The 19917-nt window shown below is 54.3% G+C and overlaps 1 protein-coding gene across 4 annotated transcripts in view; it reads left to right on the forward strand.

The window, feature by feature from the left end:
• The first annotated feature begins 2844 nt into the window (after positions 1 to 2844).
• The window catches only part of Ropn1l (rhophilin associated tail protein 1 like), a 44962-nt gene continuing 27889 nt past the window's right edge, over positions 2845 to 19917 (forward strand). For 2 of the 4 annotated variants that reach the window (XM_063257964.1, XM_063257965.1), the window contains exons 1-5: positions 2845 to 2998; positions 3082 to 3234; positions 6607 to 6730; positions 8054 to 8215; positions 14184 to 14359. In XM_063257964.1, the coding sequence (XP_063114034.1) occupies positions 3104 to 3234; positions 6607 to 6730; positions 8054 to 8215; positions 14184 to 14359 (593 nt within the window). In that variant the 5' untranslated portion in view covers positions 2845 to 2998; positions 3082 to 3103. Of the gene's footprint in view, positions 2999 to 3080; positions 3235 to 6606; positions 6731 to 8053; positions 8216 to 14183; positions 14360 to 15867; positions 16038 to 19917 lie in introns of those variants that run through there. The other 2 variants (XM_003466718.5, XM_063257966.1) reach the window with 2 other exon arrangements.

The following is a 19917-nucleotide window of genomic DNA, read 5'->3' on the forward strand; positions in this document are numbered from 1 at the left end:
CCCTTGACTGGATTCTCTAGGTCTTTAGGGTGGGGAGATTTCCTGTACTGATTGTATTTAACTCTGGGGGACTATCATAAAATAATACTATAAGTATGTGTCCTGTATGTAACTGTTTTCTGTGCAACTCCTGACTGTAACATCCTGTTACAGTTGATATCCGAGATGCTCCCTGAAGGTCCCATTGCTAGGAAGGCCTGGTCGCCAGCTGATGGGCTTTAGGTGGCTGGATTGTGGTGGCTGGATTGTGAGGGCTTTAACCTCCTCAGCGGGTAACATGCTGGTGCATTTGTAGCTTAGCTGACTGGGTGTTGCCTGTAGGAAGCGGGTCTGGGGTGACCTGGAAGGACATGCTTGCTCCCTGGCCTCTTCCTCTCTGGCGCACTCTCCTTTTGTTTCCTGGTGCCTGAGCAACTTTCTTCTACCACATCCCCCACCTGCTGTTTCTGCTTGAGCAAAGGCCTCAAAGCGGGGGAGCCAGCTTCCCAGGAATTGAACCCTACCCTCTAAACTGAACCTCTAAGGTGTTTCACAGCAGCAGAAAGCTAACTCAATCCCTGATCTGCCATTTCTCAAATTCCCCCCATCTCCAAGGGTAAGGAGTTGGATCTAAAGATTAAAGTTGCTACATCAAAAATGTTGGGAAAAGCCAGGCATGGTGGCATGTACCTATAATCCCAGCACATGGGAGGCTGAGGCAGGAGGACTGCCCCCAGTTCAAGGCTAGACTGAGCTACATAGTGAGTTCAGGGTGACCTGAACTATACAGCAAGACCCTGTTTCAAAAGAACAGAGCAAAAAACAAAATGTTGGAAAGACCTCCGACAGTTTTTCTTGCACACTCCATGTCCAGGATGAATGTCTCTGTTCTCTTCAGAATGAATAGGAACGAGTGGCTTTGCCCACCTTGCTGCCAGCCTCCAGGGTAAGGCCGGTGGCTTCTCTGCCCCTGCCTGCGCCATTGCTGTTTCTCCCAGGCTCCCTGCCTCTGCCCTTGACCTATTTTTTTTCATCCCTTCTCACAATGAACCCAGATGGCTGTCGAGAAGACTGATGCCAGATCATGTCACTCCTACAGTCCAGAGCCTTTTGATGGACCACCACTGTGATGTCAGCGGGATTACTGTCACAATGGCCTTCAACCAGCGAGACCTGACACCGTTGGTTTCCCCTGTGATGCTTATCCCAGTGTTTGCAGCCCTGGGCCTCAGGGCCTTTGCACTTACTGCTCGCTTTGCCTCAAGTTCATTCAGGCTTGCCCCTTCTACTCATTCGTTAACCGAGGCACATGTAAATTTGCAGCTACTGGGTATTCCTGTCTGGTCCTCTACTGCATTTTTCGTACTTTGTAAAATACTGTGTGGTTTACTTATTTATATGTATGCACATTTTTCTCACTTGGAGATTTTATTTGTAAACCAAATTACTACTGTATGCTTAGAATCTAGAATGGTCCCTGGCACATACCTGGTTCTCAGCAAGTGATGCCAACTAAAATGGTTAAAATAAAACTTGAGTCCTCTGTTTTTAAAAAGTTTCAGCCTCCAGTGGCAACTGCATCTCCAGCCCCTGCTCTGCAGACACCCACAGAATCACAATACAGGGGTCACGCTGCACAGGTGATTCATGGTGTGCTTTTCTTCCTCACTTCACACTGCATGCACACTCCACGTGCCCCAGCTGGATTGAGTCCAGGGTCTTCACACCAAGGTACACTTGCAGTCCTTTCCGTTTTGAGACAGGGTCCTGCTAAGTCGCACTGGCTGGGCCCCACCTCCAGATCTTCCATCAGCATGGGGTGTATCAGTGCATAGAAGCTCCCTATTTTTTACCCCGTCTGGAGCTTTGAGGCATAATCTTGCTTGAGATCCTTCTGCCTCAACCTGCTGAGAAGCTCTGATAACAGGTGTGGGCCATCTGGAGTTATTTTGGAGATGAAATTTGGCTGGCTGTGTGGTTCAGGCTGGCCTCCAAGTCGGGTTCAAATAATCCTCTCGCCTCAGTCCCCTCAGTACCGCAACACTCACCTTTACCTAATTCTGAAATCCTGGCTGTGCTGTACTCAATTATGTGCCTAGACTAGCATTTTAGTTTTCTGAAAAAATAGTTAACTCCCTTAATCACATGTGATAGTTACCATTTTGCCCATGTTCTTTATACTTGGGCTAGTGTTTCTGCAGGGTATATTCCTAAGAGACTGCAAGTCTTCGGAGATTTTTGTGGTACGAACAAATGTAGTAATCAACACTGCTGTCTTCAAGGGTAGAAGATTCTTGTCCACACTGTCAACTTTCTTCAGTATGTGTCAGCGGTATTGATTTGAACGTATGTTTGTGTGTGTGTGTGTGTGTGAGTGTGCTCGCGCGCGCGCACACACACACAGACACACACACACACACACACATACACGCTCGTCTGGCCCGTAGGTGTACGGATCACAAGGAAAACTGACAGGGACCAGTCCCCTCGAGGGTGGGCTGGTCACGAGTCCGTCCCGAGCAGTTCACAGGTTTGCTGGCTGCCAACGAGAAGAATAAGAAGCAGCTCCCAGGCTCCCGGCCAGGTGCGGGTACGCGGAACCACAGACCTGGAGCCTCGCGCTGGCTTGGGACACCCCGCCAAATGCGCCGCTGCCTTTCTCAGATGGCCGAGGCGCCTGCCGCTAAGCCTTGGAAGCCGGAGCAAGGGCAGAGGGTCGTGTGGGAGCTCGCCGCTCGCCTTCGGTGTAATCTGTGGAAAGTCGCCTTCCAAGTGAAGAGAGCTGTTCGTGCAGTCGCGGTCTTTGGCGCCAAAGACCTCCGGGCCCAATGCGCATGCGCAAGCCCCGCCTCTGCCCGGCCCAAAGCAAATACGCGTGCGTAATGCGCGGAGCGGGGCCCGCGTGTCTGGTTGCCTGGATACCGCTACGCAACAGTACCTAGCGGGCAGAGCGGCAGCTTCTGCTGAGTCTCTGCCCGGTCAGTTGGCCCTTATTTGCCCGGAGCCAGAGGAGGAGCTGGTAAGGGTCGCCCGCGGAGGGCGGGGAGGGAGGCGGCCCTGTCCGGCCGCTGACGCCGGCATCCGCACACCTGATTCCCCCAGGCCGTCGCGGACCGCCGGAGCTATGCCGCTTCCCGACACCATGTTCTGCGCGCAGCAGATCCACATTCCCCCTGAGCTGCCGGACATCCTGAAGCAGTTCACTAAGGCTGCCATCCGCACGCAGCCCACCGACCTGCTGCAGTGGTCCGCGGGGTAAGCGGACCCAAGGCTTCGCCCTGGCCCCGGCCCATCTCCCTTGTCTGTCTGTCTGTCTGACTGTCTAGTCACCATGGCCATCTCTGATCATGAGGGCAGGAATTGTTGCCTAAATGCTCGTTTACCTACAGGGTGACGGCAGCTCAGTTGTGCAGGCACACTAAGGTTCGCGAAGCAATCGCCTTGGGTAAGAAGTTTGTTAGAGCCGGAACCCCCAGGGCCCTCCTTTGGCGCCCCCCCCCCCCCAGGCGGTGACAGCGGGGGTCACAGCAAGTGGATCTCTGGTTTCTTAGGCAAGCAAGCAAGTTAGCAGACCATAGAACCAACGTAATTAAAAACTTGGCGGAAAAGCTCTTTGCCCCTCTCAAGAGCACACAGACAGAAAGCCCCCTTGGTTAGTGGCCGAGAGTCAGCCCAAGTGTGGCATTAATATTTTTAGCAATCAACACATCGAACTTTGCTGACTTTTTTCCTAAACTGCGTACATAACAGGGTAAATTAGTTCCCTTTGCTGTTATAGCAAATGACCACAAGACTCACAACAGCATTATCTTTACAGTTATGGAGGCGAAGTGTCCAGCATGTTTGATTAGGCTCAGATCAAGGACCCCTCTGGTGGCTTAAGGAGATTCCCCGCCCCCCCCCCCCCCCCCGTGTGCTCCTTGGCTTCTGAAGTTGCATTCTTTGGACTTCTCTGTTCATGGGTGCTTCCGTTCTCTTTCTGCTTCCCTCTTTTGAAGTTTTTGAGACAAGGTCCTGCTCTGTAGTTCAGGCTGCTCTTGAACTCACTAAGTAGTCCAGGCTGGCTTTGAACTTGAGGCAGCCCCCTGCCTCAGCCTCCAGGGAGCTAGGATTATAGGCATTTGCCGCCATGCCCAGTGTTATGCCTACTTCTTCTGAAAACATGTGTGGTTTACATTTAGGAGGTGTCTAGTTCCTGCTAAAATGGATAACCGCTGAGACGCTGTTACCATATACAGTGACACAGGTTCAGAAATGAAGACCGGGATGCTGGAGGCGGGGATCATTTAAAGGAGCAAGGAGGCTCTTTGTTAACCCCGCTGCCTTCCTTCTGTGAGGCCCTATCCTACCTTCAGTTGCCTTTGAAAGCTTCTCTCTAGGTTCTTGCTACAAAAAAAAAAAAAAAAAAAAACAAAGAAAACCCTCTGGCTGTAACCATTATTCAAGTCTAAGGAAAAGATAGTAAAGATTTTTATAAGTTTTTTTTTTTAACCACTGTACAAAAAGAGTCCAAAGATTTAGCTTTCTCTTTCCCTCTTGGATCCTCAAATTATATTTGGTAACACATTAGAGATAATTATCTTAAGCTTCTTTTTAATTTGAAAGGCTTCCTGGAGAATTTTCTGCATGCTCCATGCTGCTCATTTCTCTCAAGAACAGTTTTAGAGTTTGGTAGAAACTCTGGTGTGCGCCAGTCACCAGACATCAGAGGCAAGTTTTCAAAGAACTCCAGGGTGAACCTGCTGAGTGTGTGGACACAGCTTCCTTTTTTCAAGAGTTTTTTCTTTCTTTCTTTTTTAATGGTGGGGGGGGGGGGATTGAACTCATGATTGTGCTCTTGCAAGACAGGCACTTATGCCGCTGAGCTAAATCCCCAGCCCCTCAGCTTCCTGAAGGTGGAGCCTCAGAGAGCGCCTGGGCTTTAGGAAGGCGTTTTAGCAGAGCATGGCTCATGTACACCATGGATAAGGAAGCAACATGGTAACGAGGGACAGGGACACGAAGAAGACAGCCAGCTAAAGACAGGACCAAAGCCAGGATGTAGATGACAGTCGCCCTGCTGCAAATGCCAAGGCAGGCAGCCCTGCTCCTTACAGGCCTGTTCCGAGGAGACCCTCGGGTGGCCCGCGTCACAGTCGTGTCCACTGTCTCCCACACCTGACCACTCCATTGGGCTGTACTTCGAGCTGTCCCTTATTATGTCCTCACCTGCCACCAAATTGGCCAAGGGACAGAGGCAGGGAGTGTAGCATTCATTGGTCTCACTTCTCAAGCTGGCTGTGCCAAGCCATGTGTTTTGCCTCACACTCATAATCCCAGCACCCAGGAGGCAGAGGCTGGGGGACTGCCGTGAGTTCAAAGCCAGCCTGAAATATAAAGCGAAACCCTGTCTCAACAAAAAAAAATAAATAAATAAAGTACCTTTCTTAGCTAAGGCAGGACTGGTGTGTGGCTGGGGGACCAGAGGAAGTGTTAGCCTCTGGGCCTGTACCCACAAGATGCCAGCAGGGCCACCCTCACTCTGACCTGACCACACCTGTCTCCAGAAAGTACCAGTACCTCCAGAACGTGGACCAAAACTGCTGCCTGCGAGAACCCCCGCTCCAGAGCCCTATGGGTCCCATGGGTCGTTTGATCTCTTAGGAAGAGTCACTTCCTGGAGATGCTCATGCTCCCTAGCAACACTACCTAGCAACACGCTCAGCACCATCCCAGCTGGCCCCCTCCCTCCGTGCTGCCTGGGTCTGTGCTTTTCCTCAAATTGTTCGTGAAAGCATGAAAAGGAGCTCAAGTCATCTCACAAGCATGAGAGGCTGAGTTTGAGGAGTGAAAAGACAAAGGGGATGAGGTGACACTGCTGTCTGTCCGTCCGGCACAGCTGTGCCATGTGGGGCTCTGTGACTCGTTTCGCAGGATCCCAGCTGCTCTCGCTTTTCTCTTGCTACCTGTGACCATGGTGGTGACTTAGTGTCACTGTCCTAGCCATGCCGCCCCTTTCTGTGTCAAGGGACTGTCAATGGAGGACCCAGCCGGGCCTGTGGGCTGGTGGGACCGCTCATGCCTCAACACCCCAAATTGTTTTTTTGTGTATCTTTTTGAGACAGGGTCTCGCTATGCACTTCAGGCTGGTCTTGAGCTCACTTTGTAGCCCAGGTTGGTCTCAAACTCACAAAAATCTTCCTGCCTCAGCCTTCCCGGTTCTGGGATGACAGGCATGTACCACCGTGCCCAGATAGCACCCCACATTTTTTCTGTACCCTTCAAGCTAAGCAGTGTCCTGGGAAGGAGCACTTTAGAGGGAAAACACAGGTAAGGTCAGGGAACCAATGGCTGCTGTGCTCCCGGGTCACCTGGAGTAAGGACCAGCAAGGCTGAGGGACGGGAGCGGCACCCACAGTGTCACAAGGAGCAGTGGGTGTTGGGGAGCCCCTTCTCAGCTACTACTGGGCCTTCCCCATCTGGGAGTCCTGAGGAGCGTGCAGACAGACAGCACAACTGAGGCCCTTGGAGATGGCTAAGTCAGCCAGAGGAGACACTGGGAAACGTCACTGGCATGTCCAGGGTTTGGGGACCCACTAGACTTGGGTGCCCTGGTGCTGACTGGCTTCGGGGATGTCTTGTTACCAGGTACTTTTTAGCTTTGTTGCATGGAGATCCGCTTCCTATAAAGGACAGAGTGGAAATGCCCATGGCAACCCAGAAGACAGACACAGGCCTGACCCCAGGGCTCCTGAAAGTCCTGCACAAGCAGGTAGGCGGGGCCCTGCTGTCCTCCTTCCTTCCTTCCTCCTTCCTTCCCTTTTTCTTCCTTTTTTTGGGGAGTGGGTACTGGGAGTCGAACTCAGGACCTTGAGCTTGCCAGGCAGGTGCTTATGCCTCTGAACTATATCCCTGGATCCCCCGCCATTCCTAACCCTATGGGCTGAACCTCGGGTCACCCTGCCAGCCTTGCCTAAGAACCCCAAAGAGCTGTTGATGTGTAGGTTTTAGGAGGTGATGTGTGTGATATTGCACACCTGTAATCCCAGCATTCGGGAGGCTGAGACAGGGCGATTGCTGTGAGGTCAAGGCCAGCCTGGGCTACAAAGTGAGTTCAAGGCCAACCTGAACCATATGGTGAAACCCTGCCTCAAAAAAGACCAGTGTGTCTGTCTGGAGATGTGGCTCTGTGGTAGAATTCCCCTGGTTGTGTTCCCTACTAACACACACACACACACACACACACACACACACGAGGTATAATTTCTTTTAAATACAAAATAAAGATGAGGCAGATTCTGCTGAACTAAAAAACATAAAGCAAAAATCACCACAGAAAATTCTAAAACTCAAGTGCCTGCAGTCAGGATCGCCTCTGCTTCCCGGCAGTACAGGAAGCAGTCAGGTGAACAGGGCAGGGCTGGGGACAGACTTCTCGGGTTGCTCTGTGATTCCCTGCGCGCTGCTGGCCTGTCACCGCTGACTGCTCGCTGACCGTCTGCCCCAGCTGCTGGAAACAGTTTAAGGACTGTGCTGGCACTCAGGATATTTCTGCTGGGTCCCAATTCCCATGCTTAGAGGGCTGAATTTTCATTTCTGGTCATTTACTTTTGTGGTCCTGGGGCTCAAGCCTTGGCCTCTTCCCTGAGCGACAACCCCAGCTCAGTTTTTACAAATTTTTATTTTGTGATTGCTAAGTCACTCAGTTGCCTAAGCTGGGCGCAAACATGTGACCCTCCTGACTCAGATTCCCAGAATGGTGGGATTACAGGTGGGTACCCTCAGCCACTGCTGGTCCTGCATTTTAAAATGCTTTTACTTCCTGAAGCGTGTGTGTGTGTGTGTGTGTGTGTGTGTGTGTGTGTGTGTGTGTGTGTGAGAGAGAGAGAGAGAGAGAGAGAGAGGGAGAGAGATTTCAGACAGCAGAGGATCCCGTACTCACCATCTGCCCGTTTTGGGGGTTGTGATTTCCCGTCCTCTGTCCCCTGATGGCTGCCCCGCCCTGGGCTGACGTGCTGGTGGCCCTGCCCTCTACCCCAGTCCTATGCCCAGGGGAGGTGTCTTAGGTCCCCACTCCCTTGCTGTGTCCCCACAGTGCAGCCATAAGCCCTATGTGGCCCTGACCGACCTGGAGCAGAAGTGGCGGACGCTGTGCCTGCCTGTGCAGAGGCTGTGGGCGCTGCTGCAGTTGGACCCCTTCGAGGACCAGATCGAGTGGCTCAAGTTCCTGGCCCTGGGCTGCAGCACGCTGGGTGGGGTACGTACCCTGAGGTGGCATCTTCCTGGCGCATGCAGCCCCACATCTGGCTGAGAGAGACACAGGGGCAGAGCATGTCACTTAATGGGTGTGGTGGTGAATGTACGCAATCCCGGCATGCAGGAAGCTGAGGCAGGAGGATCACACCATTCAAGGCCAGCCTGGGCTACAGTGTGAGTTCAAGGCCAGCCTGCACTGCACAGTGTGCTCAAAAACAAAACAAAACAAAAAAACCAAAACCAAGCAAAAAAGACAAACACATTGAGTAATTCTGACTTAGAAAAAATGTTTTTCCCGCAGAGGCCATGATATGTTCCAGTTTATAGTTATTTTTAAATGAATTATGAACACCTCGATGTCACTGGAATGGTTTCATTTAAAAGACCTTAGCTGGAGAGCCAGGTATTTAGTTCAGCAGCATAAGCACCTGCCTGGCAAGCACAAGGTCCTGAGTTTGATTCCCAGTACCAAAAAAGGAAGATTGTAGCTATAGATAAAACATAGGGGTACAGTTAACATGTAGCTAGGATTTAAGAGAATGCAGCAATGGTGTTTTTATTAAACTACATCTTTTTTGTATCAGGACTTGAACTCACAACCATGCAATTGCCAGGCAGGCACTTGTACCACTGAGCTATATTCTCAGCCAAACTGCATAATTTTGTAAAGCAATAATATCTATTTTCTTTGCTTGTGGAAAAATGTGTGAAATTATTTTATACTTCAGTTACAGTCAACTTTTCTTTTTCTTTTTTAATGCTAGGGATTGAACTCAGGGCCTTCACACTGAGCTGCATCCCAGCCCTTTATCTTTTTTCTTAAATTTGAAATTTAAATTTAAATTTAAATAAAATGAAATTTTTCTTTAAATTTCTTAAGTTGCTAAGCTGCCCGGGCTGGACTCAAACTCACTACCCTCCCGCCTAACAGATACCACATAGGATTAATAGCTGACAGACAGTGCAACTGAGGCATGCAGTGTGGGCAGCCCTCTGTGTGGAGGTGACAGTCCCTGAGCCCGGAGGTCAGGGCGAGGCCAGGCTACCCGCTGGCAGGGGCGGGTGTGGTCCAACAGACATCTCCAGGTGTCCAGAGTCCTTCCGGTCCGGTCAGTGTTGCCCTGGGCTGGGGAAGTTGGGAGGAGGGCATCTGGCATTGCACTACAGAGAGAGGGTTCTAGCTGGTGACGGTGGTGCACGCAGAGAGGAGGCTGAGGCAGGAGGATGGACAGGCCTGGACCCCGGGCGACTTCCTGAGACTTCATTTCAAACTGGAAAATAAGAAGAGCAAAAGCCCTGGGGACGTCGCTCTGTGCAGAGACGCTGGGTCCAATCTCCAGGAACAGAAACAACAAACAAAGGAAAGACAGACACAAAACAGAAAAGAGTTCCGGTCCTCTGCCCCGCACAGAAGAACGGTCTCATTTTCCGAATTCTGAATTCGTGGGCTGCCTCTCGGCTTGCTCTCTCGCCCACACGGAAGGTGCTTTAATTTTAATGTCTATGGATTTATCTTCCTTTGAGGCAGAGTCTTGCTGTGCAGCTCAGGCTGCCCTAAACTCACTTTGTAGCCCAGGCTGACCTCGAACTCACTGCAGTTGTCCCGTCTCAACCTCCTGAGTGCTGGGACTACAGGCATGTGCTACCGCGCCTGGCTTAACTCAATTTTAATTTTTTTTCAATTTTAATTTTTAAAAAGTAAAACTGATACAACCACCACCCCTGAACCCGTCCCACCTGGTCACTAACAGTACCTTCACCCCAGTCTTGTGCTGCCTGCCCGAGTGACAGTCCCGGACTCCGTCCCCCCACTCCCCCGCCGTTGCCTTGGCTCTAGGCAGGTGCTTTCCAGTGCACTGTAAACACAGGGCTCTGTGTGTGTGTGTGTGTATGTGTGTGTGTGTGTGTGTGTGTGTGTGTGTGTGTGCATGGCACCCCCACAACCGCCGGGCTGGCTGAGCTGAACCTGGACATCCGTGGATCAAGCGTCCTCAGCAGCCGGGGCCCCTGGCTGTCACAGAGGGCGACTCTGCTGCTCGGCTGGAAAGGACGCGGAGGACGCCTTTCTCGGGGTCTGTAGGAGCCCCGCGAGGTCCCAGTGGGAGCAGCTCAAGCCGGGTGTGCGCTGAGCGCCCCTCGCTGCTTCTGCCTGTGCACTCAGGTGCGGAGTCTGACCACAGCGGTGACGGGAGCAGGCGAGCAGTTCCGAGCTCTGAATCCAGCTTTGGAATTGACCTTCCCGGTCGTGAGAAGGAAGCCCGAGGTTTCAAACCAACCTGTTGTGGAAACCGAGGTCCCTGATCCATACACTAGACACTAGATGGCGACCTTCTGTTAAAGATGGAGCCTCACCTAACTGCAGTAGGTGTGGTGGCATCATTGTAGCATTTGGGAGGCTGAGGCAGGAGGATCACTGTGAGGTCAAGGTCAGCCTGAACTGCAAATCAAAACCCTGTCTCCAAAAGACAGCAAGTAAGTAAATAAATAAATGGCTGATCCACAGACTGGGCGTGGTGGCCCACACCTTTCGTCCCAGCACTCAGGAGGCTGAGGCAGGTGAATCGCTGTGTTCAAATTTGAGCTACATAGTGAGTTCAAGGCCAGCCTGGACCATATTGGGAAACCTGTGTGAGAACAGATATCTCTGGAGCACTCAGCTTGGCTTCCAGCCTGGTGATGCCTTGATGTGGCTGCGTGTTAAAGGCTTCAGGTCGAGGGCGGCGGGATGAGCCGTGGTCTGACCTTAACACTGGAACAAAGTGGTTCTCATTCAGCCTTTGGGACTTAACAAGTGTGGAGGGCTCCACATGTGATCCCAGCACGCAAAGAGGCTGAGGCAGGAGGATCGCCACAAGTTTGAGGCCAGCCTGGGCCACATAGCAAGCCACCATCCATGTGCAGCAAACCCCAAACCAAAGTGGTTGGTTGCTCCACCTTCCGTCTCCATCGTTATGCTCAGGTGCCTTGAGGGGAGCCCCTTCCAGGGGTTCACGCTTGGACTTGGAACCTCCCAAACCTCCTTTCTTCCTAAATTCCTCACCTCGGGCATTTGGCAGTTGTCATGGAACCCAGCTGCCACAGGACCTAGGTGGAGAGGGCTGTGAGCGCGTGATGGGGCACCGTCCCCACACTCTCGGGATGACCTCCTGTGATGTCGAAGCACCGAGCCTGGCTCCAGGCGTCACCTCCAGCGTGGTGTCCTGGGCCCCAGGCGCTCTGTGAACAGCCAACCGTGTCTGTGACGGCTCCCCAGGTGGCCAACGACGGACGCCCGGCCTCCTCCCCAGTGCTGGGCTCACACGGCCGGATGGTGGCGTGACTTCCATCCTCACCCACCCGGCACCTTAGGGACTGTGCAGTGGAGCGGTGGCCCCGAATCTCTTTGTCCCCAAGCACGCAGATGTTTCTGTGAGATAAGAACAGAGTGAAGAAACTGCGGGCCGGAGAACCAAGAGCTAGCCGCACTGGAAACCGCACCAAGCTTTATTCATCCTGGGAGCGGCCAGCGCAGGTCACCACAGGAAATGGAAGGTGCGGCTGAAAATGTCGGCAGTGTTGGAATTTTAACAATGAAAGCGGATTTATGAAACGCTCCAGGTCCCCTCCTGGCCCTGGACACGTGTCCCCATGGTCCCAGCCACCACCTGCCCAGCACCGGTGTCGTCCTCTCCTGAGTATCTGAGCTGTGCTGTCCCCACGGCCTTGCTGTCCTGCATGCACCGGACTGCGTCTCCCCGTCTCAGGAAGAGCGGGTGACGGGCTGGACGGGGCCTGCCGTTGTCCTGCCTCCCTCCTGAGCTGGTCCCAAGCTCTTGGCTGCAGTGCTCGGAACTCCTGGGCGTGGGTCACGTGGTTTCTGCTCTCGAGGGTGGCCCAGTGACTGAGCCCAGCCACACCTTCCCTCGCTCCCTGCACTGATGGACTCAGGGCCAGGACTCGGCTGTGGGTGTGACACGGGAGGTACACAGCCCCAGGTTGGGACCCCGAGCTGCAGCTGATGTTCTCAATCTCCTGTCTCAGAGGCTCTGAGACCAGTGTCACTGTAGGCCGTGAGGTCATCCCCAGCCCGAGAAGCACTGTTCCCTGGGAGAATGCAGCCCCAGCGGCTCTGAGCCGCTCCTGGTTTTTGCAGCTTTGGCCGCCAGGTGGCGGTCACGCATCGGCCTTGGGTTGTGCCCTGGTCTGCAACTCCCTGCCACTGCCACGCAGTGGCCTTTCAGGGTCCTCAGCATGGGCTCCGAGGACTCCAAAGCAGCCAGGAGCGGCCAGCAGGGTCCCCGGTGAGCCCTGAGTGGCCCGCCCTGTGCTGACCTGGCCCTGCTAAGATCAGAGGCCTGTGCCACTGTGCCCAGCTTACACAGTGGCTCCATTCCCTGGGGGCTTCGTGTCCTCAGGGCTCAGAAGCAGGCACCTCCCACCCAGGTCTCCAGGTCCCTGGGAACAGCTGGGTGTTGGGTGGGAAGGCACCCAAGGAGGGGTTCTGTCGGTGGCCTGGCGGAGTGGGAACCTCGGCCTAAGCCCTTGTTGTGAGCCCGGTCAGCCAGGAAACTCCAGGCAGAGCTCAAGGCCAGGGGCCGCCTTCGCAGGGGCTGCCAAGCGGCCTAGGCAGGAACTCGGGTGGAGATGTGGCCTGGGGCCTCAGCAGACCTCTGTGGAGGATGGTGTTTTGACTTTCTGAGCTGGGGATGGGACTCACGGGGCTGTGCTGAGCCACGTCCGCAGCCCCCTGCTCTACATGTTTGATTACAGTTCCCGGAAATTCACTTTGGACAGGGGCCAGCAGCTCACGAAGGCCCAGGCTGGGCTCACGGTGGAGCCTCTCCTGTCTCAGCCCCTCACAGACTGCTGGGGTCACAGCGTGTGCCGCCACACCCAGCTTTTCCTCCTCCTCTTTGAGACACTTCTTGCTTTTCAGTGAGGATCAGCTGGGGGAGTTGGAGCTGAGAGCCTGAGAGCTCGTGAGGAACACGGTGGCTCCCGGCTGTTCCTGTGGGGACTGAGGGTGGGTGGGTGCCCTGGACCAGCTGCAGGGGGCCCTGTGAGAGGGATGGAGGTGGGGGCTGGTATTGGCAGTGGCAGGACCTCCCACACCTACCCTCCCTCTGCAGGTGGCACCCCTGAGAGTAATAGTGTCTCCCAGTCCCTCCAGCATCCCCAGGCATCTCTGAGCCTGACAGGCATGGGCTTAAGAAGATCACTGAGTAGCTAAACAAAATGGGGTTCTGGTATTTACACACTGGAGTACTACTCTGCCAGAAAGAAGGAGAAACTGGAGTCATTTGTAGAAAAATGGATGCAACCGTTGATTGCAATAAACCTGGCACAAAAGGCAGTTAAATGTCATGTGGTTTCTCTTACATGAAAAACCCAGGGTAGAAATAAAAAAAAGAGAACAGGAACAGGCAGGTGCATCTTTTGCAGAAGGGAAGGCGACTGATAGCTAGGGCGAGCCGGCAAGGGGGGTGGGGCGGAAAAAGAGTGTGTTGTGCGCCGGAGCCTGCTCCAGGGCCTGGCTGTCTTTACACACTGGACTAACCTGCTAGGAGGTTAGTCAGCTCAAACAGCTCAAGAAGATAAAAAGCACAGAAATTTAAAAAATGAACCAGGTGTGGTGGCACAGCCTGTAATCCCAGCACTCGAGAGGCTGAGGCAGGAGGATCATTGCGAGTTTGAGACCAACCTGGGCCACAAAGTGAGCTCAAGGCCCGTCTGAACTGCATGGGAGACCCTGTCTCAAAAGACAAAAACCATAAACAAGAAACTCCCAAAGCCAATCAAATTTACAAATGAGAGGCCATCCTCAGCGGTCCAGCACTGCAAGGTCCCCGTTTGGTCCCACACCCTGGTCCCTGTTGCTGAGGCCAGCTGCTTATGGCGGTCACGGCCCGGTCAGGCCTTTCCGTGTCCCTGGCGGCCGTGTCCTCCCCTCGGGTGGCCCCAGGAGTGACCGCTGCCTCCCTGCGTTCCAGTCCCTGAACAAGGCCATGAAGCACTTCTGCGAGATCCTCACCACCGACCCCGAGGGCGGCCCAGCCCGCATCCCCTTCGACACCTTCTGCTACGCCTACCGCTACCTGTCCCGGCTGGACTCGGACGTCTCGGAGCTGGACACGGAGTCGTACCTCGCCTCCCTGAAGGACAGAGTGTGAGTGGGGCTGGGCCACGGGCGTCTCGGGCTCCGCACGCGCATCCTGAACTGGGCTCGGTTCTTTCTTGCACTGGAGCGGGTGCTTCCCAGGGACACCAGAATGCGGCAGTGCCTGACCGCTGGGCCTCAGGCAGGGCCAGCTGCAGAGAGCCGGGCGGCCTGTTGACTTAACACAGCTCTCGGTTTGCTGAGTGTTCAGGTGCCGTCTTCTCCCGGGGCTGATCACAGACTCTGGCAGGTGGTTAGATTTTAAAGACAGACACGTTGCCATCCATGTCCTCAAATCCTCCTCCTCCCGGCTTTGCAGACGCTTGTCTCATTTTCTTGTCCCTCTCTGAAGCACTTCTGGGATCTTCCTTCTAGAGGGTCTTCATCAGGTGTGATCAGAAAGAAACTTGGTGAACCCCGCTGTGAGCGCCTGCCCTCCAGCAGAAAGGAGCTGGTGGAGACATGTCCGCCTCCATCACAGACCTGGCTCTGTGCCGCCTCTGGCTCCTCCCCAGGGTCAAAGTGACCGTGAACGGGGCCCAGGTCTTTCTGTATCTGAGAGCATCACTGTGACCTCTCAAGAAAGAGGACCTGGAGCTGCTTCTGGGAGCACAGAGTGGCTGACGGGAGGGGATCAGTGCGGGTGTCTCTCTCTGGTACTGGGCATCAGACTCATGGCCTCATGCTGGCCGGGCAGCTGCTTACTCTGCTGAGCTAAATCCCGGCCCCTGGGGTGTCTTACTGGAATTCTCCGTCATCTGCGGTCACCCCCGAGTGTCGTATTTTTGTACTGTTTGCGTTGAGTCTAAAGAGTCCTGAAGGTCGGTGGCACCCTTGGTTATCTCAGCTCCTGCCGTTGTTCCCTGCAAGTGGCCTCAGTGGTCCCCCCGGTGCCCACTCCCTGGTCTGTGCTCCAAGCACCTGTGAGATGCTGGAGGCGTTTCCTGGACTGACGGGGGTGTGGTGGTCCTTTGGGGCGCCTTTCTCTCCCAGTTATTTCTCAAGATCACTGTCAGGAGAGAGTGACTCTGGGGAAGTGAGGGGGGCACAATCAGCATCGCCCAAGGAGGTTGAAGGACCGGGGCCTGGGTCCCTCCACATCTTCTTGACGTGATGCAGAGGACATGGTCCCCCTGGACTCCACACTATTATTAGGGTTGCCATGAGCGGGATGGCCCTCGACAGTTCCCCCCTCCCTCCATCCTTCCCTTCCATTCTCGTTTGAGACAGGGTCTTGCTAAGCAGCCCAGGCTGGCCTTGAACTCACTGTGTAGCCCAGGCTGCCCTTGAATCCAGCAGGCTTCCTGCCTCGGCCTCCAAGTGCTGGCGTGACAGGTGTACACTGCCATGCCCCGATAGAATTGTTTATTTCTGGTGGAGGAATACCTGCTGTGAGGCCATCCATGCCCTGGTGCTGGGGTGACCCTGTCAGTGACCCAGTTCTGTAGAAGTTGTACTGAATGTGCCTTGGGAATGACTAACGGTGTCCTTGTCCATTTCTGACTCGGTGGCCCTAGGAAGAACGACATGATAGGACTCTCGGATTTCTTCGTCCCACAGAGAAGCCCTACGGAACCGTAACGGGGAAGCGCCACCCTGGAGGCCACGCCGGAGAAGGCGTCTCCAGGTCACAGCAGGGCTTTGTCAGCCTTGGCTACAATACAGCTTGCCACTCGCTTGCATGGTACCCTGAGGTTTTCTCTTCATGGAGATGAGGTGTGGCTGGTGCATCCTGGGGCCCAGGCGACCACTGTGTCCACTCTGCCGTGCAGTGGGGGCCTCGGCTGGGTCTGGGCAAGTCACAGGTGTGGGTGACATGGAGACGCATGGTTTCAATGCCACGGCCAGGACTTAGAAGGAGCCTCTGTGACACCACCTCCCCGCGAATTAGCACCTAGAGAGAAGACTTCCCCATTGGTCACTTAAAAATACCTGCCTGGCACGGCGAGCCTGTGGGTTAGAGGAGAAGCCCTGGCCTTGGTGGGAGGGCGGTGCACGGATATGGTCTGTGTTCTGAGCTCGGTCCTTGGTGTCAAGATGCTCCTGGTGGGAGTCCTGGGGGGAGACATCGCGCCCTGGGGACCCTGTTTATAGGGGACGGGGAGGGTGTCCTCACCCGAGCCGGCTGTTCTGTGAGCAAGCCTGAGCCCACATGACTCGGGCTTCCTGCCTCTTGCCGTGAAAGCTCTCTGTGGCCTCACCATGCTCAAGCTAATGCAGGCACCAGTACCCCGAGCCTCAGGGAACTGTGGGCTAAGTCAACCTCTTCTCTTCATAAGGTCCCCCAGCCTTGGAAATCGTGTTATAGCAGCAAAAATGCAAATTCAAAAATATCTGCTTAATATTCCTTAATGGAGGGTTGGAAAAACCAGAAAGTGCAAATCAGCCCCTGGAGACCACTGTGGTAGGGAGTGGCCTGTCCCCTGAGACACGTGCTGGGGGGTGACCTGTCCCCTGAGACACACAGCGGAGGGCCTCGCCCGCTACCAGCTGGTGAATGACTTAATGTGGGGGAAGAGCTTTGTGCTGGCCCCTGCACTTTTCATCTCCAGAGAAAGTGGGTTCTTATCCTCCTGCTGACATCGAGCTAGAAAAAGGACGAGGTAGAGGTGACTCCAGAAATACACTCGCACCTGGCCTGAGGCAGCTCCCATGCGGCCGGGCAATGTGGGGATTTTGTTTTTTAAATGACCAAGCCAAGAGTCTCCTGTCTAACCTGTGATTAGCTGTTGCTTCTTGGCAATCACTGGCTTGCTTATGAATCCTTAGCATGGGAGTTTCAGATGTGGTGAGGTTTTTTTTTTATGTACACCGGTTTAGCAATTAGTGAAGAATTAATATATAAATTATCCTGTGGAGTCTGATTTTGCACCTCCCTTAATTTGCAGCCAATCATTTCTGTCAGTGTCAGACATTTCCAAAGGTCCTTGAAATGCTTAGTGAGGGAAGAATGGGGTGATTTCTGAGAACCCCCACAGGAAGGTGCCCCCTGTACAGTGTTGCTCTGCAGAGTGAGTTCTCCTGGCTGCTGTGTGGTCAGGGGGAGGGTCAGCTTGATTGGATTTGGGGCTTCCCTGGGGACAGGTGGGGTACCCTGCTGGCTGTGTCTGGTGGGTCATGGAGGCGTGGCCTCAGGGTCCATATCTGACCCCCACCCCTTCCTCTCTGGCACCATGAACTGAGCAGCCGTCTTGGTTACTTTTCTCTTATTGCTGAGACAAAATACCCAATGCCCAAAATAAAGGCAGGAAAGGTTTCGTTAGCTCACAGTGTGTGGAGGTTTCAGTCCGTACTCAGGTGGCTCCAAGGCAGGATGGCACTGGGGCAACACCTCAGAGTGACAGAAGACAAGCAAAAGCAGCAGGAGGAAAGAGGAGGGGAGACCAAGCCTCTTCTCCCCCTTTATGCTGTACTCCACCCTGCTCCCTCAGGGCCAGTGGGGCGCTCACGACCTGCCCTCTTCCTGCATGGGATGAGGGTGTTTACAGTGTAAGGACCCCGGCCCCACCAGGTCCCTTGGTGCAATTTCTGAACCTCTCAAGCTGATGCAATGTATTGACTGTAGCGGGGGCTTTGCAGGCCAGGTCCTCCCACCAGATGGTTCTGCTGGGACCCTGCACTGAAACTGTGAGCCTAATCCAGCTCCCCTCAGGGTGCTGGATGCCGGGGATCACGTGTGTCCAGCAATGCAAAGGTGAAGAAAACGGGAGTGGCTGCTCCTGGACCGTGCAGGGGCAGGCTGCAGAAGTGGGGGAGTCCCTGTGGAGGGCACGCCAGGGCACCAGGTCCTCCTGCCCAGGGCTCAGGCCTGCGTCCCTCGTTCTCCCCACACCAGCCTGCATTTCTGTTGTCTGGTACATTTTCCCCAGTGCTGGCTTCCCGTGAGGCAGGAAGACCCAGCACTTGGGGCCGGTGAGTCCGTGTGCAGTGTCTCTGGGTGTTCAGGGACTCCCCAGAGGCTGGGTGGACCCCGCTGTGCACCTTGAGCAGTAGGCAGGTACCCTGTGCGTTCCTGGTTGGATCTGGGCAGCCAGGATGGACACTGCTCCCTTCTGGGCCCGGCCCCACTTGTTGCATTACAGTGTAAGGACCCCGGTCCTGCTAGGTCCCTTGGTGCAATTTCTGAACCTCTCAAGCTGATGCAATGTATTGACTGTAGCGGGGGCTTTGCAGGCCAGGTCCTCCCACCAGATGGTTCTGCTGGGACCCTGCACTGAAACTGGGTCAGCCCGTGCTCAGCCCTGAACACAGGCGTGGACAAGGAAGTGACCAGACGGTGGGCTCTCACAGAGGTGGTCACATAGGGCCTCAGAGGCTGCGGGCACATTTGGATGGGGGACACCATCTGGGCTCAGGCGAGACATTTCAACAGCTGGATCCTGTGCCAGCCGAGGGTCACAGGAAACGGCTTCCACACGACCGGCGTTTGCTGGCGAGGTCCCGTGCCTGGTCCAAGGTAACCCTCAGCAGAAGGCAGGTCAGGGTGCTGTGACCACCCTGCCTACAGTGCCCAGGGAGCCCTGCTCCAAGTAGCTGGTCTAGGGGCATGTGGCTCGTAGGGCGGGGAGGGGCTGGCAGAGTCCTTTCTCAGTTTTCAGCCTGAAGAGGGCTCCCAGTGGGCCACCTGATGGGGAGACCTGCACCCAGGCAGGCGGCATGGATGACTGTTGCTGGGGCAGCAGTGACCCTGTGGATTTCTAGTGCTGTGCCCAAGCTCCACAGGCCAGGCCACTTGTGAGGAATAGAGGGTGCACTTTGAGGAAACAGCAGCCACACTTGAGGGGCTGAATCAGGGAGGTCAGTCGGCTGGCGGGTGATGCAGAGTCCAGCAAACTGGCTCCCCAGCTGTCACAGAAGGGAGCTGCTGCCTTTGAGCCTCCATTCGGGGCTTTTCTACATGCATGTGTGTGTGTGTGTGTGTGTGTGTGTGTGTGTGTGTGTGTGTAAGAGAGATTCTAGGCAGTCACTGTCATGTGTGGTTGCAGTTCATGAGAAGATAAAGAACTCAGTCTCATAAATCCCAGTTTAAGAAGTGGTGCTTGCATTCTGGGAGATTGAAGCAGGATTGCAAGTTCAAGCCCAACTTATATAATTTAGTGACTTAGACCCTGTCTTAAAGTAAAAAACAAAAATAGTTGGAGATGTATCTCAGAAAGCCTGGGGTTTAATTCTCAGTACTGCAAGGAAAAACCAACCCCACCCCCTGCCTATACATATATGTGTATATATATATATTCCCTGTAGCCCCCACTCAGTCCAGCAGGGGCAGTGTAGAGTGCACTTGGCTATGTGACCACTCTGTGCCCAGAGCAGGCTGGGAAATGGAGTCACCCTTGGCTTTCTGTCTTGGGTGGAGTTGCGAGGGGTTGTTGGGAGCCACTCTCCTAGCTCCACCAAGCTCCTCCCCACAGCAAGGAACTGGATTCCTTGTGGAGTCCACGCACTTGCAGTCAGCTGGAGACTTGGGCAGGTGGGAAATACACACCTCAGCATTCTGCTTTGTGCTCAGAGTCGAGATCTTTAAAGTTTGCAAAAAAATAGTTCTCTTAATGCAGGAAAGTAAGAAG

This window comes from Cavia porcellus, unplaced genomic scaffold, assembly GCF_034190915.1.
Source record: "Cavia porcellus strain 051 isolate PalLab524CR breed Dunkin Hartley unplaced genomic scaffold, mCavPor4.1 scaffold_11, whole genome shotgun sequence".
In the NCBI taxonomy this organism is placed as follows: Eukaryota; Metazoa; Chordata; class Mammalia; order Rodentia; family Caviidae; genus Cavia; species Cavia porcellus.